At 39.8% G+C, this 27,496-nt stretch overlaps 1 protein-coding gene across 1 annotated transcript in view; it reads left to right on the top strand.

The window, feature by feature from the left end:
• The window catches only part of znrf1 (zinc and ring finger 1), a 43,830-nt gene that overhangs the window by 10,694 nt on the left and 5,640 nt on the right, over window positions 1-27,496 (top strand). Inside the window, exon 2 of the mRNA XM_046394413.1 lies at window positions 19,125-19,220. Coding sequence (XP_046250369.1) covers window positions 19,125-19,220 — 96 coding nt within the window. The remainder of the gene's footprint in view (window positions 1-19,124; window positions 19,221-27,496) is intronic.

Below are 27,496 nucleotides of genomic sequence, written 5' to 3'. Positions count from 1 at the left end.
TTCACAGTACTGCATGTAATCTGCTGCCTGTGAGTTCATTCACCCATCTGAGGTGCAAAGCAATTACTCAGTAACCCCATTACTTCCCCTTACACCCCCACCCCTCGGTCTCACTTAGTGGATGTCTGCATGCTATTGTTCTCAGATTACAGACAGATAAGCAAATCTTCCACTACACTGGTGCTTTTTAATTTAAATTGTAAATAGTGACAAAAACAAATTGCACAAATGGTTTGTATTGTGCTTGAGGAGGTCCCCACCGATTATATTAATTCCAGCTCTATCTCTGAAGTTAAATTTATATAAATGTATATTTTACAGCACGAAGCAAAAACAATGTACTTGCTCCCTTTTAAAGGGACAGTTCACCCCAAAATCAAAAATACATATTTTTACTCTTAGCTGTTTCAGTGTGAGTTTTGGAGATATCTGTAGAGATGTCTGCATTCTTACTAATGGAACTAGACGGTACTTCAAAAAATAAATTTAAGAAACTCAGCAGCAATGTATTTTTGCAGCAATCATGACTGGGTTACTCAAGATAATCCACAGACCTCGTTATGAGCAGTTTCATTTTCTTTTTACTGAACTACACTATATCACTACACAAAAGGCATCTGTCTTGCATCTGGCTAACATTACACCATTAATGTTTTTTGTATTTGATAGAAATGCTGTATTCTCTAACACATTTCCTAATATACCATTGAATGAGAGTAAGTCAAGAAAAGCACTTCAGTCTGAGACAGAATGATGAGATGTTTGATGCCTGAAATAAGTCTTCCTTGCTGTTGCTGGGTTTGCTTGCATCATCATAGTTAGTATTTGGAGGGAGGAAAAGAGCCCTCCTACCACATACAGATTATTGACAAGTGTACAATAACATCCATAGGCGTACTCTGACATATACATGGAGGCTGAAATCAGTGAAGTGCTCCTTTAAGCACAGAAATAAATCAGCACAGATCCTCCCACACATACTGCAGCAGCACACACAAACAAATAAAAACATTGCTGATGCATAACGTACGTGGGACACACAGGCACAATTAGAGCTCCTCCCTTCCACACAGTCGGTGTTGTGGCTGGATTTCACGGCCGAGGGTTTCAGGAACACAGGGATTGGGGGGAACATCTGTGCCGCTGAACTGGTTGCAGGATGTGGAAATATAGGTCAGCACTGCAATTCATTTCTGTTTCCTCTGCCTCTGTCTTTTCCTCTCTCTGTCGCACACACACACAAACATTCACACTCTCCCCATCCTTCCCTGCCTCTTTGCTCAATTTTAACTCGGCGCAGTACACACACAGAAAAGGCATATCAGGACACACACGTACAAATATTGTGTATAAGCAAGGACAAAATGAGATGATGGAGAATGAAGGAGAGACTGTGACGCGAGGTTTGAAGATGGGTCTTTGTTGCTGTGACAACCACACAGCTGCCTATCACTGCTGTTTTTCTAGACGCACGCAGGAGAACCCACACTCTCACACGTAAACACACACACACACTCACACCTCACCTTTGCAAATGTCGCATCAACCCCACTATTCCTTTCCTGGCTGACGTTCACCGCATGCACACACACAGAAATTCTGTTGGCACATGCTTTTGCAGAAAAAGAAGCATAGCATGAAGTCAGAAAAGAAAGACAGAGTGAGAACAGGAGTAGAGCTGAGACAGTCTGGCTGAAAGTAGATTATTGATAAGTTCACTTTTTGGACCTTATTATAAATGTTCCCACAACCATTCATAACAGTCAGTTTACATTAGTCCTGTGGCTGCTCGTTGACACCATATGTACTGTAATTGCAATGGGTTGGCCATTCACGTGCAGCAAGGGCCCCCGATGGTCACCGTGGCAGTCGGTGGGCACGGCGACTGTTGCTATGGACAGCGCCTAAATGTCGTCACAGCAGAGCAAAGAGGCTTTCTAAAGATAAACCTTTGACATGGGCAGCGATTGGAGCAGAGATACGTAGAGGCTTTATACAGACCAGACCAGTGTGCTACATCTGACTGATTTATATGCATTTCTCATAGTGATACTGAAATACTCTCACAACCTCATGCAGTGTCTGATACCATCAGTTTAATTTAGCGAAATGTGGATATTTTCAAATGAAGTGTTGGAGTTGACCCTCTTACTGCATCCACTTTTTCTTGTTTTGTTCATTTCTAGTTTAGTAAGTGATTTCCTGCATTTCCCAGAATACTTGAAGGAGCACAAACTTGCTGCATAAAATAATAATAATTAATTATTCATGTGCATTATGTGGCTAAAATTTCAGCTAAATTGAGTTGAATTACAAATGACAACACTCATTAAATATATGGCATTTACTGTGTGAAATACGGAGCCTCTGAAGGTTAAAGCTTTGTGTCATGTCCGTCAGTAGGATTTTTTTTTTTTGTTTCAGCAATTAGTTGATATTTGATTGATATTTATATACTGTATATGTAACACTGTTTTACACATTATAACAATCAGAGATGAGTCAAACTGCCTAATTCCCATACAAAATGGACAGAGAAACATGAGCCATGATTCATCATTATAAAACCACAGGACATACAGCTGGTACGGTGTGTATGACTAAAGGCATAATGTCACCTGTGTTAAAATGTTACAGGTGGACAAGAGCGTCGGAAGTTTTATTTGTAGTGCTGTGAGACTTTAAACTCTGGTGCAAGATCCTCTTTTTCAGAACTGAAGGACAGACAATGTAACCACAGTTAGAAAATATGTGTAAAATGTCGCACTATTCCTTTAAAATGTTTTGTCTACATCCCTGATTTTTTACTAAAGTGATCCACAGATGAATTGATATTGAAAATAATGGTTTTCTGGAGTGCTAGCTAACATATTGCTCCTTTAGCAGCTCATTTTCACCTAATGACTGTTGAGGGAACAACATGGCGTGCGTGTGAAGCTGCACTGTGATTGTTGTTCAGACTGAGTTATATTCACCGTGTTGTTTACCGATCCCTGTCATGCTCTCTGCGTTCCCTGGAGAGAAGGGCTCTGAGGGGTTGATTGAGCATTCAGGGACTCTCCTTGGAGCAAACATCCTAATTTAACCTCCGGTGACACCGGATTGTACAGACCCAAAGCACACACCGCACTGTCTTCAAGCTGTGGCCCTGTCCTTTTCTTTTCTTGGTATAATTATACATTTCTCCCTCCATTCTACTCCCACTTCATTTATTTCCTCCCGGTGCCTCACCTCCATCTAAGGTCACATTACCTTCCTGTGCGACAAACAAAACAATAGAAATGTTTCTCATTTTTCTGTTCCTGTAAGCTCTTTTCTCTGTACACCTCCGACATCCTCTCCTCTGTCTCTGCATCTCTCTATTTTTCTCTTTCGCTTGTTCTGTCTTGTTCCCATGGAAACTGCTGGTCTTTCCGGTAAGGTAAGGAGAGTTTGCTGGAGAGAGTTGCGTTAGTTGTAAGTTGTGATGTAATCAAGCCAACAGTTTCCAGGGCTGCCGTTTATGGTCACGACAGTGGTGGGCTGCTGACGATCAGGCTTCCTCCTGTTTCTCTGTGGCTCTCTGAGGGTGTGTGATGTTTGACTGAACATGTTTATGAGATACAAAGGAATGCTACAAATACTTCTGTCACATCCATTTATTATCTACAATGGTTGTGTGTGTGAGTGCAACTCCTGCTGCTAGATAAATCAAGGTGGCAAAAACAAAATGGAGGTGACAAAAGGAACCTGGTTACAGTAAAAGGTGGAACAAGCTTATCATTCATCAGTACAGTGCTTGAGAATTGGTGTCCTGAGTCCAAATATCGGGTCTCTTTTAATTAATTAAGCAGTGGCTAATGGATAATTTTAGTTTATTACATGTTGGACTAGTGAATAATGTACTCACCAAGTTAACTGCAGTGATCTGGAAACACATCAACATCACATCAAAAGTCAAATAGGGAAAGAAGCACAGGCAGTTAGAGAAGTTTTGGTTAAGGTAGACCACTTAACTTATTGCCCACTCTAACTGGTTGAAATTTACAGACCTGGCCTGGTTCTAGTCCTCCGAATCTACATGGTTCAGGCAGGTCTTTTGCTCACTGATGGGTATTTCCCAGAACAGAACACAAACATGGACCATGCAAGTCTGGGAACTCAGAGCTTGAACTACTAAAAATCTATCCTACTTTGGTGTATCACCGGAAAAATCTTAAAGCAAGTGCGAGCTGTAGACTGGGCGTTGTAGCTAGGGAAATAACAAGAGAAAGCTGAACCTTTCCGTTTGGATTCACTTCAGCTCAGCACAACCATGGCTGACCAGTTTGATGAAGCTCTAGCTAAACATGTTCATATCACTGATGTGTTCAGGAGGTAAATTTCTGAGACTTTGACATGTCTTCATTGAGATGGACATGCAATCAAAAAAAAAATATATACTATGGTCATGGAGATGCTCAGAATGGCTGTAAATCACCCTCATGAGAAATGAGATTTGTCACCATTTGTCAACCTGACAGAAACAAGCTTAGAACAGCTAAAAACAGCCAACTAGTGAGTATATTGTAGATTGGATTAAAACTGGGGAAATCTTCTTCATGTGTCAGAGCCTGAAAAGTGGCAAAAAAAAAAAACAACTTAATGAGATTGGTTGAGACAGGTTGTTGAATATTGACTTAAATTCAATATAACAATCTTTCGGTAACTGCTCCTTCCAACCAGGAGGGCAGGGAATGCATGTTGCCTGTTCATATTTAGAACAGGTTAACAAGTAATATGCATACATATATCAAGCAAATCTAAGACAAGGTAGCAATATAATAAATTAGATTGGCTTTCTTCTGAATGATGAATACTGAAAACTGCTCGATTTCAATTGGGCTTTTAACTGAACAAAACAAGACCTACCATCTCTTTAACTGCAAAAATAATGGCAGCCTCAAAGAAGGCAGACTGCTAGATATTCATATTCAGTTTTTAATAATATGTTTCATAAAAGGCAGTCTAATGACACGTTTTTTTTAGTTCCATTCATTTCAATTTTGCAGTGTCAAACACACACTGAATTTGCAGAAGAATATATTATGTGCACGGATAATCAAAAATTGATGAGACCTCAAATTGAACCTTGAGGAACGTCGAGGACAACTTTTCAAAGAAACGCACAAACAAACACATAAAAGATTCATTTTACTAGTACATATGCAGGTGAACACTTAAGATGTGTGAAGATGTGTAGCACTGAGAAGACCTGAGAATCACTTTCATCTAGATAACAGTAATAATACTTTTGTTATCTTAACATCAGCAGTCTGGGTTCCAAGCCGCAGATTTACAATGTCTTGGTATTTCTTGTCCTCACTGTTCCCATTTGTGCATTTTTCTTTTATCTCAATATTTGGAATTTTGTTATTTTCCTGAAATATATGTCATTAGTAAACATCAGGATTCCAACTCTTTCTTCTCTCCCCTTCCATCCCTTCTTGTGTCTGGTTGGCTCTGCAGCATGACAAGCAGTGTGACTGGGGTTGCTCTCAGACTTTCCATCTGTGGTATTAATGGTGTCTTCTCTCTCCTCCTCTCTGATCTGACTGCCTGACACCGCCTGCCTGGAGTGCCTCTGTGTGTTAAATCTCCGCCTTCAGTCTGCCATGCCACAAAGCTAAACCCCGAGAGTGGCTTTGTTGTGCTTCTGCGGTAGAATCTCTGCCTTTAGTCTGTCTGCCGGAGAGCTAAATCTCAGCATGGTTCTGTGTGTGTGTGTGTGTGTGTGTGTGCATCTGCAGCTGAATCGGTTTCCAACTTCAATGCCACACAGCTGTCCACAGTTCTGGTGTTCCCTGATTTAGGGCAAAAATGATCAAAGGCTTCTTGAGTTCATGGAGCTGTTTGTCCCCTTAGTTTTAGCTTGACTTGACTGACTTGACACTGCCTTGACACTACATTTGCCTGTCTGAGATTTTGTTCTTGTACTTGCACTTCTAAAGTCTTTATAAAGTGGTATTTAGTCTTTTAGCATTTTTAATATCACCGTAAAAGCATTTCAAAGTACATTTAATGTTCCAATTAAACCGAAGCATACGAACTATTTTTGATTGTCAGACCCATGTGGTGAATTTGAACATACCATTTTAAAGGATTTATTATATTGTTGGACTGACAGACTGCTTTTGCTGGAATGGTTACACGATAACTTGCCCTTCTACCTGGATTATTTTTCGGAGAGGGCACAATGACCCAAAAAAAATTCTAATCTAGCAATTATATGTATTACATGTTCATATTTATGTAACTTTTTTTATAACACTAGCAGTGAGAATCATGCACAATGCTAGAGACCAGGTGAAAGCAAACTGAGAGCAATTTTGAGCTGTGTTCAGAAGGAAAGAAAGTGAATCTTCCCATGTTGTTGTGCATGCATATATGACACTGGATTATTTGTGCAGTCTGTGTTTATGCACCTCAAACAGACAGTGAACTAGTGCTAGCAGCACTGACCATGTGTGTGTCAGTGCTGTTCAGTCTGTAGAGAGGCTTCCCCTCTCATATCTCCCTTCATAGTCTTTTTAAATACATTTTATCACAGTCTTATACCTCAACAGGGGATAAACAAAGTAACTGGCATTCATTCTCTGGAAATCATTACTGTTTGTCATGATGATGGTTTTAGAGTAAAACCTGAAAGCTTAAAATACAACAATGCCTTCATCCTTTTTCAGAGTAGCTCTAATCTAACCACCACTTCCTTGTATCTTAGGAAAAGCTATTTTCCATACATTTATGACCAGAACAATGTCTGTCCTTGAATGTTCAAAGGAAACCATGTGACAAAGTTCAAGTGATCTATTATGTCTACTTCCATCAGTGGTAAAATGGCTAAAATCAATCTGAACAAGGCAGAGAAAATATCAAGCTGTTATTTTACATTGTATCAAAACATAGTAAAGCACCAACGTTCATCTAAGTTTTACTTGAGGCTTACTTGACTATGCTGTTTACTGTATTGTTGATCTTGCTGTGTCACCGTGTTTAAGCCTGCTACCTAACAGTGAGCATCTCTTCTTGTTATCTGTTTTATTATCTTAAAGTACCCATCTCTAATAGTGCTATAACATCTGCCTCTGGAGTGATTTTAAAAGTTGTATCCAGGGACCTCTATGGGTCCTTGAGGACCTTCAGGAGGGTCCTCTGCCAAAAAAGGGGATAGTTAAATTTGAATAATTAAATATAGACACAGACTAAATCTGGCAGCTGCTGTTCCTATTCGTGTTCTTGAATTTAAATGGACAAAATGTAAGCCACAACTTTCCAGAATGATTTAACTGATTATTATAATTAATGAATCAGTTGTTTCAACAATACATTTTATGACAACGTAAAAGGCGAGTGATGTGTTTAAAATGTAATGTGGTTTTGGTGAAGCATTGGGTTGTTTCAGCAGGTGGTGCCTCAGTCTGTTAAATGAGATGGAGTTACAGGAGTGTTTGCTGACTGCCTGTACATGCTGCACATGCACGATGAACACCATAAAAATAATTATGGCTTGCTGTAGTTATTGTTATTGTGTTGATTTGCTGTAGTTATTGTTGCTATCCTGACAGCTAGATAACCTGCCTCACTGAGTAACCTGTGCTTATGTGTTAATCATCGATATAAATGAAGATGGAGGATGTGGCCCTACTTCCTTGGGTTGTACAAAAGCGAGGTCAAAATATCACAGATATGAGAGCTGCCATCTTGCTCTGTGACATCATCTGGAGCCAGAGTCTGTGCAGTAGTGATCAGGTGATGGAGCAGTGGTATTCCATCCATACATTCACCTGACCCAAACAGAGCACACCTGTAAATCATTATGCTTACCCCTTTCAAATAACTAATTAAAACCAAACAGAAAAATGTCATCAGCATATTAAGAGCTACCTAAAGTGAATAAACCATATTTGGGAAAAAGCTCTACATATAAACTCTAAAGCTCACTAATTAATACACTGTCTTTACTTTAGCTCATTTTACAATGATTGTGTATGAGGAAAATGCTTTTTTGGTCAGCGCACATCACATGATGAAAGCCACAGTTGCAGTATTCTGTGTGTTACTACACCAAAATCACCACACATCCCAGCACCATTCTAGGTGGCTTGCTGAGGACCATAAGGGGGGGCAACATGAGGGCAACCTCACAGTGGTGACAAATGAAGACACAGTGAAGGGCAGTGAATTACTGATTTCAGTCTGATGTTAAGTTGCTCCTCAAGTAAAGTCAGAAATTGTTTCTTAAGTAGAACACATTTGCTGTTGTTCTCTTGCTGTTGTTCTCTCTTTCTATATTTTCATTTACTTTGCTACCTGTTCCTTTCTCTTGTTTCGATCCGTCCCTTTTCTGTACTCCTGACTTCCCCCCTTTTGTCACCACTTAGTGTCTCTCTCCACTTCTCACTCTGTCCTCTGACACTCCCTCTGCATCCTCAGTCTCATGACTCAGCCTCACTCCCTCTATTTAGTCTTAGTAATCTTGCTTTTTCCTCACTATTGCTCCCTTGTACACTCCCTTTTACATCAATTCCCCCCTCAACTTTCTGTCTGGACTTCTTCTTTTTCTGCTTCTCTGTCCCCTCTATATCTCTACCTCTGTCCTGTTCTCCTCCTCCTCAATTCTGCACCATAAAGTAGATGGCTGGATGATTCATCTCTCCCTCTGCCCCCGGACTGTTGTGATCCTTATTTTACTGCACAGTTAAATCAGACTCCCCCTTCCTCCTCCGATGTCTGTCTGTCCTCTGCAGCTACTGACACTTATCAACCAAAGCGTCTGCTGTTAATACAGATAACAGCCTGGACTTGAAACAATAACTGAGCCTTTATCTGCTAAGTAATTATTGTTCTGCAGATATTTTATGTGAGGTTTGAATACAGTCAGGATTTTACAGTGCTATTGATTTGATCTGAGGGAGTTGTTTGTGCAGACATTATGCTCCCAGGCACTGGCTCGATTTAGACTGGCTCCTCTCGATGAATGTGGCTATCTACAGTCCAGCCATCCTCTTCTGGACATTATTTATCATTATGAGACAGGCTGAGCCATGTTTTAATCATATTCTTAGTCTGCTGCAGTATTGCTACGTCTCACAGTCATTCATTGCATGCAAGCGTCTTTAGACCGGTTGTGGTGTTGTTCCATACGACTGACCATATAAAATCAGTCAGTGAATGAGTCGGTGTTTGCTGACTGATGTCTTTTCACCTCATTTAAAAGAACATCTGTGCCAGAGCATGTTACTGCAGGGTTCGGGCTCCACTTGAACCACACTTACTCTTTTTTTGTAAGACCATACTTGACATTTAAACACATCCACATTTCATGTTGTTATGGATTGGGTGTTGAAGTGTTTCTGTGTCTTCACATATATTTAAAGCTAGCATAATAACGTTATTGTGAATTGCTGCCTAAATTGCTGTCATATTAATGCATAATCCAAAAATTACTTTTTTGTTGAATTGATTCACTGATTGATTTTGTTGAAAATGTTGCCTCTATGCACATGTGAAGCCACAAAACTAAATAAAGCATGCAAAACTCGAACACAGTTTTATTCACCAAAAATGAAATTTTATCCTAGGAACACTGTTCTGTCTTGTCTTCACTTTGATTCTTGTTTAACTGTTGTTACTTTTCATTAGAATAATTTCATTGTAGAGGAGGTTGAAATAGTTTTGTCTGGAGTAGTGTCTGTGATGCTTGTTGTCTCACTGCTTATCAGACACAAAACCCAGGGCACAAAACGTTCACCAACAACACTAGCTGCGACTTAAAAAGCTTAATATTACTTGGACATGGCAGCAGTTGAAGCAGTTTTCTCAGCTCAAAACTCCTCTTATTTGTATTACAACAGTTGGTCAGTAAGAGGACACTGTTAAACACTCAGTGCCACAACTGTGAAATTGTGAAAGTGAGGAAGACTATTAGTTCCCGGTGGAAACGAGCTGCGTCGACAACACCGCCGTCTAACTTTCTGCTTCACTACATAATGAGCACACTGCTTTCTGCTTTGGCACCGCATACTGGCTTTCTAGTCAAACCCAAAATAATAAGCTGTTTTCTTTCCCAAATTATTAAATAAAATCATTTCAAGCAAATTTTCCAACATACCTGATGAAAACAGATACACTGTTCATCAGCAGATAATTGGCTCCAGCAGTCTGTATACTCTGCTGAGTGATTATAGCCACCAGCATTATCCAAAGTAAGAAGACTGACCTTTCGGTAATTAAAAGTTGTTAAGTAAGGGATGAAGTACAGTGAGCCTGTGAGTATTGCAGAACAAGCCCTCTCAGGGTGATTCAAGACCCCTGAAGTGATGCTATTACATGCCAAAGTAACTTACACACTCTCACAAAAAAAAGAGAGAGAGAGAAGGCCTAAGGTATTTCTGGGTATAAGGATAAGGTGTCAAAGGTCAACTCACTATAAATATGACTCAGTTTGTGAAGAGCATGTGATGACATGCACATTCTTTTGAAACAGGGAAAGGGAATATACAACATATTATCTGTTAATATTGCAAATCTCTTCTGCTAGACCTGCACTTTATTTAATTAAAGTTGCATTATAAAAACATAAATCTTCTTACAACCCAATTTGAGAATTTCAGTTGAGTTTTATTGTTTGGTTTTCAGATAAGGCTAGCATGCTGCCACAAACGGCGGCATACCGGCCATAGGTATTGGCCGGTGTTGTCAGATAGAATGAATGTTAAAGTAGCTAGCACTGGGATACAGTGAAGGACAAGGTATGAGACAACACCTCATATCTTCAAACAGTGTCAAACACTTGTTTCAGACTGTACAAGGACACCACATGTCTAATAGATAGCCTTTTCTGTAAAACAGTAAGGTACTGGAAACAGTTATAAACTGAAAATGCGTGGGAGTGTAGTTTAAATGCAACTTTCACAACTTCTCAGTCTTCCAGAAAAATTCCAGCGTTGCTGTCTTCTGTTTTTTGAAGACATCCCATTATTAACATTAGCATGGAGCTACTGTCACCCAGCATGCTAAATGATATCAGAGCTAGTGCTAATGCTACCACAGCCTTATTGTCTCCTAAATATGTATTATCAGTTGAATGACTTATTATGTTCTCTAGACAATGACCTTATTAGCCTCAGTGATGATAATAGTAGAGTAAGACACAATTAACTGTAAGGGTAGCCGTGCTACAGTGAAAAGATAAAGTCATATTCTGTTGAATTTAGACTAACTTGACTATAAATAATTTTCAAGGTTCGAAGCAGCGAGCTATGGGGATCTCAGCTCTCTTGAAAATGACATTTAGGGGGCGCTCTAATCTATTTTTGTGTCACAGGTCATACATTTTTGATGTATGAAGTTCATGCTGTCCATTAGTGATGCATTGTGTAGATCCATAATGCGTTGTGCAAGTTTGGGTCAGCTTCCAAGAAAACAGCACTGGTTTGGACAGATGGGTCAAAAGCCAAAGCAGACAAAGTACCATCCAAGAAGTTATTAATAACTTGCAGAATAACTCACAGAAACGCTGTGTACAATCGTTGACCTTCCACCTTATCTTCCCCACTCTGTCACTTTGTCTCTCAAAAGCACACTTTGTTTGTTTGAGAGAAGGAGAAAAAGGAAGACACAAAGTTTGTGTCTTTAATGCATGGTTACTTGTTTTTCTGCTATTTTGCAGTAAAGAACACTGTTTGGAACATTTTGTCTGTTTATTTAGCCTAGATCTTACCAAAAAAAAAAGGAAAGAAGAACCACTCCACTGCTCCCAGCAGAATCAGCACCTCAGAAAGCACCATGAGGCTCAATCTTGTTTATGTCATTGTCTTAGTCTTCAGTCCTGACAATGGGGCCAATATAAAGTTGGTGATGGCAGGTCGGGATCAGATCAGAGAACAGACAGAAAGAAGACATCACTTAGTTTGGTTGCCAGTTTGTTTTTTTGTGGCTATAAATAAGACTTTCAGACATTATTCTATTAGTGTGACTTTTTGCTAATTTAAACACATCCCAGATCTTTGACTTTGTGTTTAATAGCAGCATGTAACAGCCTCTGGGGAGGAAAAGATGAAGTCCACATGGAGGTATCAAAAGCTGCAGTTCCTCAAATGGCCACTTGAGGCTGTTGTCAGAAGTGGGTCAATCTACATAAGGCTTTTAAAAAGTGGTTTTTGATTAAATAATATTAAACTATATAAAGGCCTAAAGCTTTGCATAATTAGGGGTGTAGCCTCTTTGAGTTGGGTGGCTCTGGAGGACAGAGCTGTGAATATATCTGCAGTCAAGCTCACACAAGTAACACGAATAAACACAAATGATCCCAAATTATATTGGATTAGCCAGGAGTCAGGCAGATTCAGGCAAAGCCAAGATGGCGATGTTGATATCAGGACCCAACAGTTGGCTTCGCATACAGTGCTTCAAAAACCTGTTTTGGCTCAGTCCACACTAGAGTCTATGGATGGCAGACAGACTGTTAGACTGAACCTTTATAGGTAAATCTAGTTGCAGTTCCCACTGTAGTACAGGCACAAAATGTACAATCTGTGCAAACATTTCATACCCAGTGTAGCTGTACTGTTTATCTGTAGCTCCACTTTCCGCTGACAGACACTTCATTGCACTTCAGAAACACAGGTGTCTTTGTTGGTCTTGAAGTCTTCATCAGCGGACAGTGGCTATTTGGGAGCTGCGTTGGGGTCTCAGGCTGGGCCCGGCTGCCAATGGTTGATGAAATATGCATTGGCCAGAGATTGAGTTGAGTGACCTCGTCTGAGAATTGTGTGTGTGTGTGTGTGTGCGTGCAAGCGTGTGTGTTGTCTGTGCAGGGGTTGACAAGAATAAGTCTCCATGGGACCATTTAATAGCACTTCAGCTCAGAATGTGTGACGGCTCTATCTATTCAGCCTCTTTCGCTGTTGTTATTGCACAGTCATGCAAGGTGTGTGTGGGTGTGTGTGTACATGCGCATGTGTGAGTGTGTGTGTTGCCTGTGTGTACTCGGGGTATTCCTGAAACAGACAGGTAGACTGGAGACCAGATTTCCTATAGGTCTGAGTGGGAGCTACTGAGTGTGCTATTTATCTGCTGTATATAGCTATAATAGCATATAGTAACACCCTGCTTAGGTCTGTAATAGAAAAATGATTCGGCGTTTTTAGATAAAAACTTCAAAGTCAAATGGGGTCAAACATTTCTTTCAAAACTTACAGTGACATCATGTTTAATAAATAGTCTTTTCTAGTCTACAACACATTGTTGGACCAGTGACAAACTGAAACTGTTTGATCACAGTTTGAATGTTTGACTTCAGAGCATATTCTGATAGCAGTGTAAGCATGAAAAGCTGCTGTTAACCAGTATGCTAAAGTCGAGTTTAGCCCATTGTAGCTGGTGTGGGAGCAATACTTTGGTTGGAGGGTGTGTTTTCAGATTTGTGCTGGCAAAAACCATATTTACATGTCAAAAGAATGTGGTTGAGGTGCATGCAAAAAATCTCAAATTGTGTCAACGCACTCTCAAAACTGAGACACTGATGCAATGCATTATGCAATATGTACACTGGAACACTGAATAGGATTAATCATGGAAAAAATGAATACTTAGTAAATTAATGGGAGTAATATACATGCATGCAGACATGGCTATTCATAACATTCCCCTTCATGGGCTTTGATTAAATTGAAAAATGAATACATGTGTATTTAAGGGCTCTATATATTATTATTTGGCATTTAACCATTTATGCTCAGAAATATTTCACCAGGATTCTGATTTTTAAAAAATGTTATATACATAGCAAGACGGATTCTCTGCATTACACCCAACCTCGAGGAGCAGCGGGCAGGCAGATCCCGATCTAACTGAGTGCCTTGTTTAAGGGCATTGATCGGAGAACTCATCTAACACATGTTTTTGATGGTGGGGAAACCGGAGCTCCTGCAGGAAACCCAAGCAAGCACGAAAATATGATGCTTGAGGATGAATCATTGTTAATCAGAAGACCATCAGTGTGGTTTTAATTACTTTAGCTATAATTGGCTCTTTCTGTTTTAATAATTATTAGTCTGTTTTGAATAGATGCACTGTTCTGAGTCTATCTCAACTCTTTTATAATGATTGAAGGGAGTAGATTTACCTCTTTTGATATTCACCAAAGCTTGGTTCCTCTTGAGTCAAGAGTGTGACAGTCCCCATCTGACAGGGAAGTTTTCAAGGATCCATCTGCTGTTGGAAAAAACCGAGAACAAAGATATATAACAATGTTCTGCCAAAATAAATATTACATGTTTTCTTCTTCAAGTACTTTGATATCTGCTCATCTCCTTCAGTGACTATAAATGCTTGGAATTAGTAGTTTTGCATGAAGGCAGACACCCATAAAAAGTACTGCAGTGAAATGAAATTTTTCCTATATAAATTTCATATCAACTAAAAAAAAAAAAATAACATCATGCATTCCCTGCTTGGTATTCCAATCTCTTCACACATCATACATATCACATTTGTTCTGCTACGGTATATGGGAAGTTATCTGCACTTAAATATGACCAATCAGGCATGGCTGCTGATCATGTGGTAGTCTGGTGGACAGACATCATGATTTTGTGAGATGCTGCTATGATGAGCCAGCTGCAGGAAAATCCAAATTGCAGGCCTCACAACTGATTTTGCATTTGAGTCATTATCCAACTTTGATCCCATCTGCTGGCTGAATGTTAATCGCAGTATCATAGCATTGTGCTGCTTTTCTGTGCAACTTTGATTCACTGATGTTTTTCATCACAGAAGGCTGACCAAAAATGGGATATCACAACATTCAGTTTTGTTCCAGGGTGTGCTAACAATGCAGGAAGGGAAATGTAGGCAGCACCTGCAGCCACAAAAGACAAATGCAGATGAATAAGCTGGGCTTCTGAATTTCTGTATTTTAAAATTTGAATTATTATTTGTAAATGAATTCTGAATGCAGTGACAGTCATATTATACCTAGCACTAATTGGGTGTGGCGGGTCGGTTGGTCGGTTTGGTTTAAGCTAAAGTAACAGTTCAGCTGTATTCTTCTGTCTTTTTTGACCGGCGGCCTGAAGAGAAGCCTGATGTATTTGTATTGTATTGAATTGTAGAGTTTGTTTGGGTACCTGAAGCACTTACACGTGACATTAAAGCACCCCAATAGGCTTAAATGACCCACTGAATGTGTAGTAAAAAATGCTCATGGTACTACTGGGAAAGGTAATAGTTTCAAACATTGTGCTTTTATTCTATTTTTTGTGGACCTACATACATAAGATTTAGTGATGTTTTTCTTTGTTTTGTTTGTTTTTGTTCCCTGTTTACCTTTTCAGATGTTCTTTAGGATCACAGAGCCTCAAGCAGAATTCATCCCCTTTTGGTATTGTTGTAGGGTTATCACATATTTGATAACCTATTATATTTATATTTGACCAAAGATGCTACTTTGGATGCTGGCAAACATTTTCTGCTATTAGTTCATGCATTATTTTCATATATGTATACATATATGTATATACGTGTGTGTGTGTGTGTATACTGTATGTATATATATAGTACTGTCAGCAGAACCAGTAACATCTTAGTTTGTCAGTTCTACTGTCTAATAATTTAGGCCTAGAGTCTGTTAAATATTGGGTTTCAATACCCATCCCTGCTCCTGGGAAGCAGTCGGTTAGAAAAAGCTGGACTCACAGTCTGTTAGGTGTCATTTAGAATAAGGCTCCCATGGCTGCTGATCATAGAAGTGCTGTATCCAGCTACCTGACATCACCTGCAGTCTCGAATATTTGAGAATAATGTGCCAATTTGACACAAACCAGCTCCTGTGCCGTGTGCGGTGCAAGATTACTGGCACACACACACGCACACACACACACACACACACACACACACACACACTCACATACTATAATTAATTTATGATCCAGTCCTGTGATTTATTTTTGTCCCTATCTGACCTTATGCGCTTCTTGAATATGAAAAGTCCTCTAGGATTTGTGGTGCTTGGCTGAGCTGAAGGCAAAACACACACACACACACAGAGAGAGTCATGAGAGTCATGTTTCCATCACTTTTGGGGACATTACACAGACCTACATTCATTTCCTGAATAATCCTAATCCTAACCCTGACCTTAACCAAACCCTAACCTCAACCTGACCTTAAAGCTCATGCTGTGGGGACTTGCATTTTGTCCCCATAAGTAAGGCGGGTCCTCACAATGTGACTGTGGCAACAGATTTTTGTCCCCACAACTACAGGAATACATGTCCACACACACACACATACACACACCTTCCTCCCTGACTGCACAGCTAGAGTCCTGCTGGACCATGTATTATAACCCTCTATTTCTCCTCAAATGCCTGAACTCTCTAACCTTCCTTCTGCACCTCTTTTTCACTCATTTCCTCCATCTCTCTCTCTGTTCGTCCCTATGGAGGATCTGAAAATAGCAGCCAAGGGAAAAGTGGGTCAGCTGCCATGTGTGTGTGTGTGTGTGTGTGTGTGTGGGAGGGGGGTGGGGGGTGTATTGAATTTGTGTCTTGGTCTAACATAACAAACTGTCAAACTACTGTACCTTCATGTCTCAGATGTTGCACTTTTTTTGAACTGCCGAGCGTCATTTCTAACAGCTGAGTGTGTGATGATGAGATTTGAGGGTTTGCACAATAAATCATGAAGTAAACATTGCATATCTAATAATAGTGTCATAGACAAATAACAAAGACAACCATATATTAATTATTATGTCCAAGTCGTGAATTCTACAAAGCTTACAGTTATGTCTTCAATTTGCAGAAGCAGAAAGTCTTACACATTGCAACATTTAGAATGATTAGAAAATGACTGACGGATTATTACTTAAAAAATGCTCTCAACTCATTTTCTGTTATTGAATTATTAATTAAATATTTAAATATCTTGTCGTTCTCTTTAAAGAAAAAAAACATTTTGTAAGGAGTTCTGCTTTTATTGAAATTACGCCTCTTGGTATATTTCCCTTTAGGTATGAGCAAGTTCTCTTTTGAAAGCTGTTGCTTGTGAATTTTTCTATACTCATTTAGGTTAAAGAGATGCAGAAGTCAAGCTGCAATGTTATTATGGTGTAGTCAAAAAAAAGTTAAGACAAAATTACTGTAAGTCCAATCCCACACTCCTGTCCAGGTCTTATCAAAGAACTACGGTGGTCCTGAGACTTCAACACACTGCTACTGAATAAAAACACAAGCAAATCCATTAAACATTTTGACCAATATGACAAGACGTGTGGCATTTAGAAAGAACAGTTGTATAATGTCTCCTGCGGCTCTGGAGAGAGCTTTCTAAAGTCGGAGATATTAACCTGATGATGTCATTAGGTTAATATCTCAGTGCAGTACAAAGTCACTGTGCTCCTTTCAGTTCAGTACATGTCTTTATGAAACCCTTCATTGCAAACGTGTGTCAGAGACAAGAAACAAGAAAGGACAGTAACGGAGAGAAAAGAAAAACATCAGGATTAAACAACCTAACAGACCTACAGTATCTCATACTGTCAGGGGCACAGACCATCACCAACCTGAGAACTGCAAAGTGTGCAAGTCCCTGTGGAGAGAAAACTGGAGAAAGTGTTCTCAAAGAAAAACCCCAAAGGAAAACCCCCTGGTAATGCTGCTGGTTATATATATGTAAATCTCATTACCCCGCCACATGATCGTAGCGAATGTAAGATATGTGTCTGTTCAGAGTAGATTCTATAATCCTGACAAGATTGTGGCTTTAATCTTTAATCTAATAAGTGAAAACCAAAAGGCTGTGATGAAAAACAATCGTGTGTTTGAGGTCATCGGTGCACCAAGGTTTCAAAAACAGAATTTGCACACAGAAGCTGAGAGCTTGATTGACTTGATTCACATAATGAGTGTACATACACTAAGCTCAGTAAGATTGAGCAATCAGGACCAAAGTCGAAAACCTGCCAAAAGACATCACAGTCGATCCTGTTCCTCTGTTTTGAGTGTAAGGATTGCTGCTCTTTTGATCAGAAGTCTCCTTTAACACAGAGCAGTCGTGTCTGTTTTCAGCTTTGTGCAAACTCGGCTCATGTGGCCCAGCGGTTGACCTAATTATGTGTTATGTGTTAAACTATTACAGTTAGGCCTAATGGGTCCCATCCAAACAGCACAGGAGGGGACCACTGAGATGGCTCCAACATTTAAAACAAGATGCGTAGTGTGTGTGGGGGGGGGGGGGGATAAAAGTGGGCAAACCTCTGGAATAGAGACATAAAGGATTTTTCTAATTTTTCCAGTCAAAATTGACATCGAATGACATCATTTGTCTGTTTTACGATGTGACAAAGACTACTTGGTTAGACTTAAGAATAGATGATGATTTGCATTCGAATAAGCAATAGCAGCAGTGATCTGGTGGTGGAGACGCAGCGTCGAGTTCCTTCCCATGCACCCATCTGACCCAATCACGAGCAGCACTCAGCAGCCAATCGCGTTTTACCCTGTTTTAGAGCATCAAATAACTCATTAAAACCAAACCTATCAGAAAAAATACCTGAAAAAAAAACACCTGAACATACATTGTCTGATAAGAACTGGTTAAGTTTGGTTGAGTTTTTAGTTTACGTCCCCTCAGGCTTATGACCGGTACCTTGAGCCAGGCACCAGGATGTTTTGGCTTCACTTTTATGGAGCTCTCATGTTGTCCATGTGGAAGGACAGTCCATCATAAACTCTCTGGGTGAATAGGTGTCTATTTGTGTGCATCTTTGTTGACACATCTTTTAAATTTGTTGAACACACTCTTGAGTTCATATGCTTGAGCTAATATAAGGGTTCAAGAGATTTAGTTTGCTAAATTAAGCAAGTATCTTCATCCTGGTAGTTGTGTGTGGTGGCAAGAGTCCTGGAACAAACGTATAAGGGTCAACATGGAAAAACCGAGGGAAGACAAAGACATCTTTAAAAAAATATGCTTTGTAATGATGTTGTAGGATTTAAAGGTGGACTGGGTTTCACCTGAGTATAAAGGTGCTATGAGGTAAAACTTTTTATATCAAAGGTATATATGAAATTTTCAATGATCTGTTCTCCTCTTTCTAGGATTCAAGTGTCCTGTCTGCTCCAAGTCTGTGGCATCCAATGAAATGGAAGTTCACTTCATCATGTGTCTAAGCAAGCCTCGCCTCTCCTATAATGGTAAGGTTACATTTTTCTTTACATGACATGAGGCTACTGTAGATCTGGTATTTTGAAGGAAAAGCCATGCCCACTGGTTTGCCAGTGAATAATAAAGTGATTTTGGCCCTTGTTTTATACGATTATGTACTTTTTCCATATTTATTGGTCTTTCCAATATTGTGCCAAGTCTCCTGTAACTGCTGCTGTGCTAATAAATATTCATGACAAGTAGGGTGGGTCTACAGACCCAACACATGTTTTCGAGCCGGTCCTTCCAAAACATGATAAATATGAATGAAGGAAAATGAGGAAAATCATAAAAATTCATAGAATGACTTTATACAAGCTGACACATTCAGTCATGCACTCTTGAAAATACAAACACAACTGAGGCTGCTAAGACCCCTGATGGTAATCAACCCTTGCTGTAACATGTAACCTCTTTAGTTTGACAAGGTATTACTGGTCCCATCTGAGGTCATTATTTCTTTTTATTTTTTCTTTTTTTTGAGTTGAGCTAGCTACAAGCCTAACTACAAGACTCTGTAGCTAAGAAATCACCTCTGCAGTGTAAAGTACAGTGACTCAAATAGGCAGTTTTCTCATATGAACTCTGAGGAGGCACAAGAGGAGGCTGTTCGTGTTGGACGCATTCTCACCTGCTGGAAATACTCAGTATTCACATACATCGGGTTAGCTGAGAGGTGGTTCCTGGGTAGAGCATGCAAGTTGAAGGACATGATGCAAAAAGTACACTGTTGAAATTGCTTTGACATTGACATCATCATCGACATTGTCAGCACGGCAGGGGTTTTCAAATATCTTCTTTATTAGTTATTAGTTACATTTTCTTTGATGACTTCTTCACCTGCAGATGTTTGTATTCTTCTTTGTATGCTCCTGAAGCGTCTTATTACAATCATGACTTACAATATACATGATTAATTCTTACTTTTGCTGCTGTACTCTGTAATACTAGTAAAGTACTAAACAAGCAAAAACTATTTCCTCTGAAATGAATTAGGTTTGTTTGTGTTTTGTTAGCATTAGCTTTCAATTCTGAAAGTATTTATTCTCTTCTCTTGGTGAAATAGTGATTGCGTACAGGACAGTAAGATTCAAAGACAGACCAACTGTTTGTCAGCGTTTGTCAGCAGGTTGTTAAAATTGTATTGTCTATACTGTATTTGTTTGTTTAATATTTATGCCTAGATCTAAGTTATTTTTAGAGGTCTGATGCCAGTGGAAAGGAAACGGGTTCGAAAAATTGATGATTTCTCTGCTATATAAGAATTGATAAATTCTATATTGTATGACAGCATTAGTAATGACGGACACTGTGGCTGAATGCCATCTAAAGCAAAATAAACTCCCTGCTAAAATTTTAGCAGGGAGCAGCAGGTCTGAATGCATGAATAATCCCAGGAGGCCTTTTTCAGGTGTCTTAACACTGCTGCACAGTTAACTTTACTGAGCAAATCATTACATACTCTAGATAGGAATTTATAGCTTGAATTTCTCCAACCTTTACATTTTATTCAGTTTCATTTTGCAAATTAAGCTGAAGGGATGACTGCCAATAGAGAGTGAAAAAAAAGACTTTAATATGCTGCCTTTAATACATATTACTTGCCATGAGTCTGAGTTCAGATGCTCGCCGTATAATTTCAGAACAAATTGCATTCGGTGTGTTGTCATTCAAATAAAGCTTACCAAAATTAACCCTGACAATCAGTGCTCAGCTTGGCGTCCATGTGATGGTGTCCATGCGATGGTGTCCATGTGATGGTGTCCATGTGATGGTGTGAAGCCACGCTGTGTAACAGGGCAGGACTGTGGGAGCCAAGCATGTCTGGGTCTTTTATTTTGCTTTATTGATCGCCTGCGTAGTGCTGCTCTGTGCTGCTCTGTTAGCTCATCCCTCACTGTCTCTCAGTGCTGCCCCTCTTTGTTATTCAACCACCAGTTGACAGATTCAGTCTCATGTCTACTAATCTACAACTGATACTTGCTATTAGTTAATACAGGAATAAAGCCAACTTTTGGGAATTTGTCCCTTTGGGCAACCAACCAGCAAGTGGTGAGACGCCAAAACCACTGTGTTCATTGCATAGATCACTGACTGTTGTGGTCCATGCTAATGCTAACAACCCTAGCGTCATACAAGAGTGTTTTAGGATCCAGCATGTACTAACACATTACAAACTACTACATTTAAAGTGATATCACCACTGTTTTGTAGGTAGATGTGTTTTGTTTTGTGTTCCTTTGTGAAGCAAGGAAGGTAAAAGGAAAATGAGTCCTTCATATCAATCATTATTATTTACTAACTCTTTAAAAAAACACATAGTACAGTTACAATTTTCCCTTTTTTACGCTTGTAGCCTGCTACTCAATAAAATGCATACTGAAACATTAGCACTGAGCTCCACAGTCATGGAATAAATGGCTGATTGTGTCTATGTTCACATCAGTTATGAGGTTCATTGACCAATGGGACACTGTATGAAGTATCATTGGAATGTACCACTTGTCACCATAGCAGTGAACCACCTCTCTCTATCAGCTTGTTTGTTAGAGCTGTGAAATCGAAATTTATGTAAAATTGAAAGGCAGAGAAGAGAAGACAAAAGAAGAGAAAGGCAGCACGGCTCATAAACATTCTCAAATATTCCAACAAGACACACGTCACATGGAGTTCAAATAACTGCTGAGACCCTAACATCTTGTAGAAAAAAATACCTGACTTCAGATTGTAAGAGAGATATTCTTTAAGCAGTACAGACAGAACTTTGCTCAAGTTCGAGCTTCCATCAGTCGGGTCATATCTTGCATTTTTGTAGTGAATTTAGCTTTTGGCCATGTCAAACCTTCAATGACACATCAAACTAACTCACAAATGGGCTTGAGTGAGGCTGTTTTCAATTTCACATTTACACAAAAAGGTACTAAAGCTGACAGGATGTTAAGGCGGGCAAGGGTCTGAAGGGCTTTTTACTCAAGGATGTCCCTGAGGGCATGGTGGCAACACTGGGGGAAGGTAGCACCCTCAGACTATTTCCTCTTCCCCAGGATGAAGAAGGAGCTCAGTGGTTGGCATTTTGATAGTGATGGTGTTTTTACTGTTGTGGACCACTTTGGAGATCCAAGATTCGGAGTGCTACTAAGAAGGGGATCTGTATGGTCCACAACCACAGGTCTATAAAGGCTGGAGGGGACTATGCTGAAAAATAAATGTGCTAAAATTGAATGCTTGTATCTTAGGCCATGAACTTATCAGTCATCCTCTGATATTTATTTTAACTCTCAGTGGCTTCAGTTAATTTCTAATATGATAGGTGCACACTGTAGAGCTTCTAAACTTTAAACTCAATAAACTATATTTAAACATTATACTCTACAAGGAAAAAAGTTGCACTGCTGAAATTACACAGCTTGTTTTGATGATATGACTAACATGTGACTCACATGTGGATATCATCAGGAAAAGAATTAGTGAAGAGGTGAAGCTTTTTATAGCCAATTTAAGCCCAAACCTCTGAACATAATGCGGTATAAGTTACCAGGGGAATCTGGCCAGGTTAGCCATCTTTGTGACATCGAAAATGCTGGCTTTAGGTTCAACATACCTTGCTGACCCATTAATCTTGTGTTGTACCCCTCAGGAAAACAAAGCTAAAATCCAAAAACAACAGGAGAACAAAGCACTAGGAAAAAGACTGGAACGCTTGACACAGGGAACAAAGATGAACTGGCACTGGGAGAGGGCAATGCACAGCATAAATATACAAGGGAGACAAGCATAGTGAGTGATGGGTCAAAATAATCAGGGTGGGGCACAAAATCACTCAGGTGAGAAATACATAAAGGTAGGAAATGAAATAAAGGAGAGGTGAGTATATCAAAATAAAGCTGGAAAAGACTGAAGAATGAATGACATAACATAACCTCAGGAGCAGGCTGGCATATGACATGCTGTTATGCTTGCTGGACTACAAATTGCAAGAAATTATCAATATAGCGCTGATACATTACTGTGGGCTGGAGCATGTTCCAAAAATATTCCAAAAATGTAGATGAGCTCTAAGGTGACAATGGACAATGCCAGAGAAATATTACATATTCATATTTATTATAATGAGGTATTGAAACACCTCACCCTGTGTGCTACTGCTTTTAATCGTTAAGCCTGTCAGCCCTTCTCTGCTTTAACATGAGAAATAAAGACCCAAATTTCACACGTTTTAAAAGTTAAATGCACCAACAAGGCTTGGAGGGAGGATGTGAGTTGTTGCTGACTTCAGACAGGCCTTTGCTGACTTCCCCAAGAGGTTTCAGAATCCTTCATGTTTATTGTTACTCCATGTCCATTTTGCTACTCAGGGCTATTTATGAACGAAATAAAAAAAAGTACATAAAGAATAAAAACAGAGTGAGTAATACTGCTGCAGAAACACTGTCTACCTTCCAGTCCACTTTTTTATTTCCTTGAGCCAGCTGCTCTTTTAATTATGGCCTGGGTTGCCTCTCCTGGTTGCTTGGAGACACATGATTGACAGCAGCCATGTCTGTTCATTGCCCCCAGCAACTCGCTGATTGACAGTTACTTGTTTGACTCAAGACTGTGCACATGTACGTCTGATCTGGAGCCTGAAGGTCACCTTGTATAAATCTGTGTTTGTGTGTGTATGCATAATGGCAGCATAGTGTTGTTGTGTTTCTAATGATAACGATAATGTAAACACACAGACCAAATCATGTCAAGTTGTTAGAAGGAGAGAGCAGAAGGAAGCAATTTTACAGCTGCACAAATAGCAGTCAACAAGGCCCACAAGGCCAGCACAGTAAAGAATAATGTAAGTTTCAAGCCTGCAGCTGAATTCAGACTGTGAAGGGAAAGAAGATTGAGTGACAGAGATAGAGGGGAGAGTGAAACTGTCTTAAGGAAGATGGGATCCAGAGTGATGGAGTACCCTGATGGCTGATAACGGTTGAGAGGAGAGAGGGTAAAAGGAGAAAGACTCCCATAATTCCTCTCTTTTTTTCTTCAGTCAGCTCTGTATGTCCTGTCACTCTTTATTTCCAGCAAATTACTCTCTCTCGTTCTCTCTCTGTCCCTCTCTTCTGTCTGAGTCTGTCTGTACATCCACCTCTGTTTCCGCTGTGTAATCTCCCTGTAATTTCTATGCCCCCCCCCCCCCCCCCACACACACACACACACACACACACCGGGCCTTCGGTTTTTTCAGACCCACAGAATGGGCAGAGCTGTAGCTTGTCTTGCTTCCCAGCATGCTCGGGGGTCTATTGTCAATCACCTGGGCCTGTTAACTGTCGCACATCAGCGCATCTTTGAGCAAGGTCATTACACATGCACACATTCTCACATTCATAATCTGACTCCTAAAGCACCACAGTGACTTGGCGGGAGTTAAGTCCAACAGTCACTTTTCTCAATATGATTGGCACAGAGTTTTTACATGTGTGGGGTTTTTTTTTTAATCTTCCTGTCAGCTCTGACTTTCCAGTAGTTTCACTTATGGTATGAAAATCAAGTTGCTAAGAATCCAAGACAATGAAAAAACGGTCAACTCTTTGTTTGTCAGAGTTTCACCACATGCGTATGCTGCTACTAGCACTGTTTTAATTACCCTTCTTGTTGTTGTGTTCAAGTAAGAGCTGGGCAATATGTCAAATTTATTTGATTAATGCATAGTTTTGCCTTTGTGCAATGTGCAAAATATCTTCAAAATTATCAAAATAATTTGTGAAAATGTATTATTACAGTTTGCACATAAAGATTATTTTCAGTCAGTAAGTAACTACCTTGCACTGCCAGTAAATAGTTGCATATGACAACCTGGATCACTGGAGCACTGGGTTATTAGCCTGGTATATTGGAGAGAAATGGTATGAGATTATATAGTAAAGCTGAAATGTGTAGATTTTATTGTTAAATCTCTGCATGAGCAGGAAGGCAAAGATTGCAGCTTAAATTTTTTTTGCATAAATCAAACTGAAATAAAACAACTGAAAACACACAAACCGAACATGTTAGTCGTGTCTTTGTGCTGGCCTTCTTTTCTGCAGTGTGTGTTGGTGAAGGTATTCTGTGAGTTTGTGTGGAGCAGGTGGGGGTTATAGGTAGCACAGTGAGTCCACGTGAGCTGACCACTGTATCTTTTCTGGGCTTCGACTTTGGATGATGATATTTTAATGCCTCTCACTAAATATAGCCCCTCACACAGCGAGGGAGACGGGGGCCACATGCACACATAGAAAAAAGTCAGGAGGACAGTATGGAAACACAGGAGAGAGAGGGAGAGGTAAAGAGAAAGGTGAAAGACATGGAGTTTGTCTCTTCCATCTGAGGTCACCGGAGGACACAGAAAGAGACAAGAAGGAGGGACTTGAGTGCTGTGATTCAGAGACTCTTCTAACTCATAATTGATGTGAAGGTGTTAGATGCCAAATGTCTGTTGGCGAGCCAGCGACCAGGAGAGACGGCTGAAAGTCAAGAGGGAAACAGCGGCAGGAGAGGAGGAGGATGACTGAGAGACCAGGAAAAGTCTGCTCGACATGAGAGCACACATGCAGAGTTTTAAACAAGCCACCCACCACGATTTTTTAAGAGAAGGATATCTTTGCACCTCGAGATGATAAAGATTGCTATTACATTTAGGGTTTATTCCTAGAAGATAAAACCTAAGAACTTTAGTGACCTCTGATCCTTTCCCCAAGGCTAAAATATATTTAGCTCCAGCACTGATGCAGCATAAAACAGATTTATTTTTCAGCAGTGATGTTTAACGGTTCTGGAGGGCACAGAGACATGATGTCGTTCTGATTGTGATGTGCAAGAGGTCGCAGGGAATTTTTAAAAAATTTGTTGTGAAAATTGTTATTTGACTCATCACTTTCTTGTGAACTTCGCAGCACTAGTGAATATTCGAACATTTAGTTTGTCTTTTAGTGTAGTACAGCATGTTGTACTGCAGTGACCTAATTTCAGCCCCAGGAGACCAGAGATCAGGTCACGTGCTGATACATAAGGCGGTAAAAGCACACTAATGTAGCTTCAAGATCATGAAAGTCTTTATAAATTAGCAATAATTATAATTAGCTCTAAAGTTCATTGGGAGTCAGCGGAGGTTAGCTAGGACAGTGGTGATATGCTTCTATCTGATCCAGTTAAAAGCCTCGTAGCCGTATTTTGTACTGCAATCGATGTGGAGAGTTTTGGCTGAGGCAGGATTATGATGAGCTAGTGCTTTAACTTTATCCAGATGACGTAATTTCTTAAACATTTCACAGGTGAAGGAAACAAGACTGAACAACCCTCTTTGCTTGATTATTAAAGCTGGGGTCAGATGTTGACTTTAGATTTAATACATGCTGCACTCGCTGTCAAACGGGGACATTTGTCTTTCTCAATGGGCTGTACAGACTTTTTTTGGGAGCTGATTAATCTCTGAGTGTTGCCTGGTTGGATTTATATGCTAAAGATATTTGAGGAAGAGGAGGAGTAGAGCTGCTGTATTGTTATCAGACAGAGCGTAGTGCACTCTGTCAGAGAGATGCTGGGTATTTTCTGGGAGGGGTTACAGAGGACGAAGGCATGGAGGGATGTGCTATGGTGAACAATAGAATGAAAGAGGGGGGTCAGAAGAGGAGACAGCAATGGAGAGAGGAAGGGAAGGAGGAGGAGAGTGGGGTTATGGGAGTTTGTGGAGGAACTAAGCTGCTTTGTAGTCAGAGCATATGTTTTCTGTCTCTCATTTTATCCGACAGTCTACCCCCCCCCCCTTATCTGCCCCTTCTATCAATCTATCTGTCTATCTATCATTGACTAGACCTTCGAGTTTAGGTGTAGATGTCTTTGAATGTGGTACTCTATTCTATCACTTAATTTTATTGTTATATCACTAGTTCATTAGGCTTGAAACGTTTTTATTTCAGACCTCTTTTATTGAAAGTATTTTATTTTTTACAGTTGCTGGTTTACAGTTACAAGGTGTCATTAAACAGATCATCAACAACAAGTACTAGACACAGAAATTCCTTTGTTGTGTTTTTGTGTGGTTTGCCTCTTAAGGGACAAATAAAGTATTCCTACTATGAGCAAACAGAAAATGAGAAGAGCGATGATAAATGGTAAAGGAGGACAATATAAAATACACCCAATCAGTTCAGCACCAAAGATGACATGCAAAAAAACATAAGCAGATAATTGGTGACAAGCTGTGACCAGCTTGCCTCTTAATTGACTCACTGTGGATTAGAAGCTGGGGCTT

This window comes from Scatophagus argus, chromosome 7, assembly GCF_020382885.2.
Source record: "Scatophagus argus isolate fScaArg1 chromosome 7, fScaArg1.pri, whole genome shotgun sequence".
In the NCBI taxonomy this organism is placed as follows: Eukaryota; Metazoa; Chordata; class Actinopteri; family Scatophagidae; genus Scatophagus; species Scatophagus argus.
Note: the sequence above shows the minus strand (reverse complement) of the source record. Positions and strands in the feature narration are given on the sequence as shown.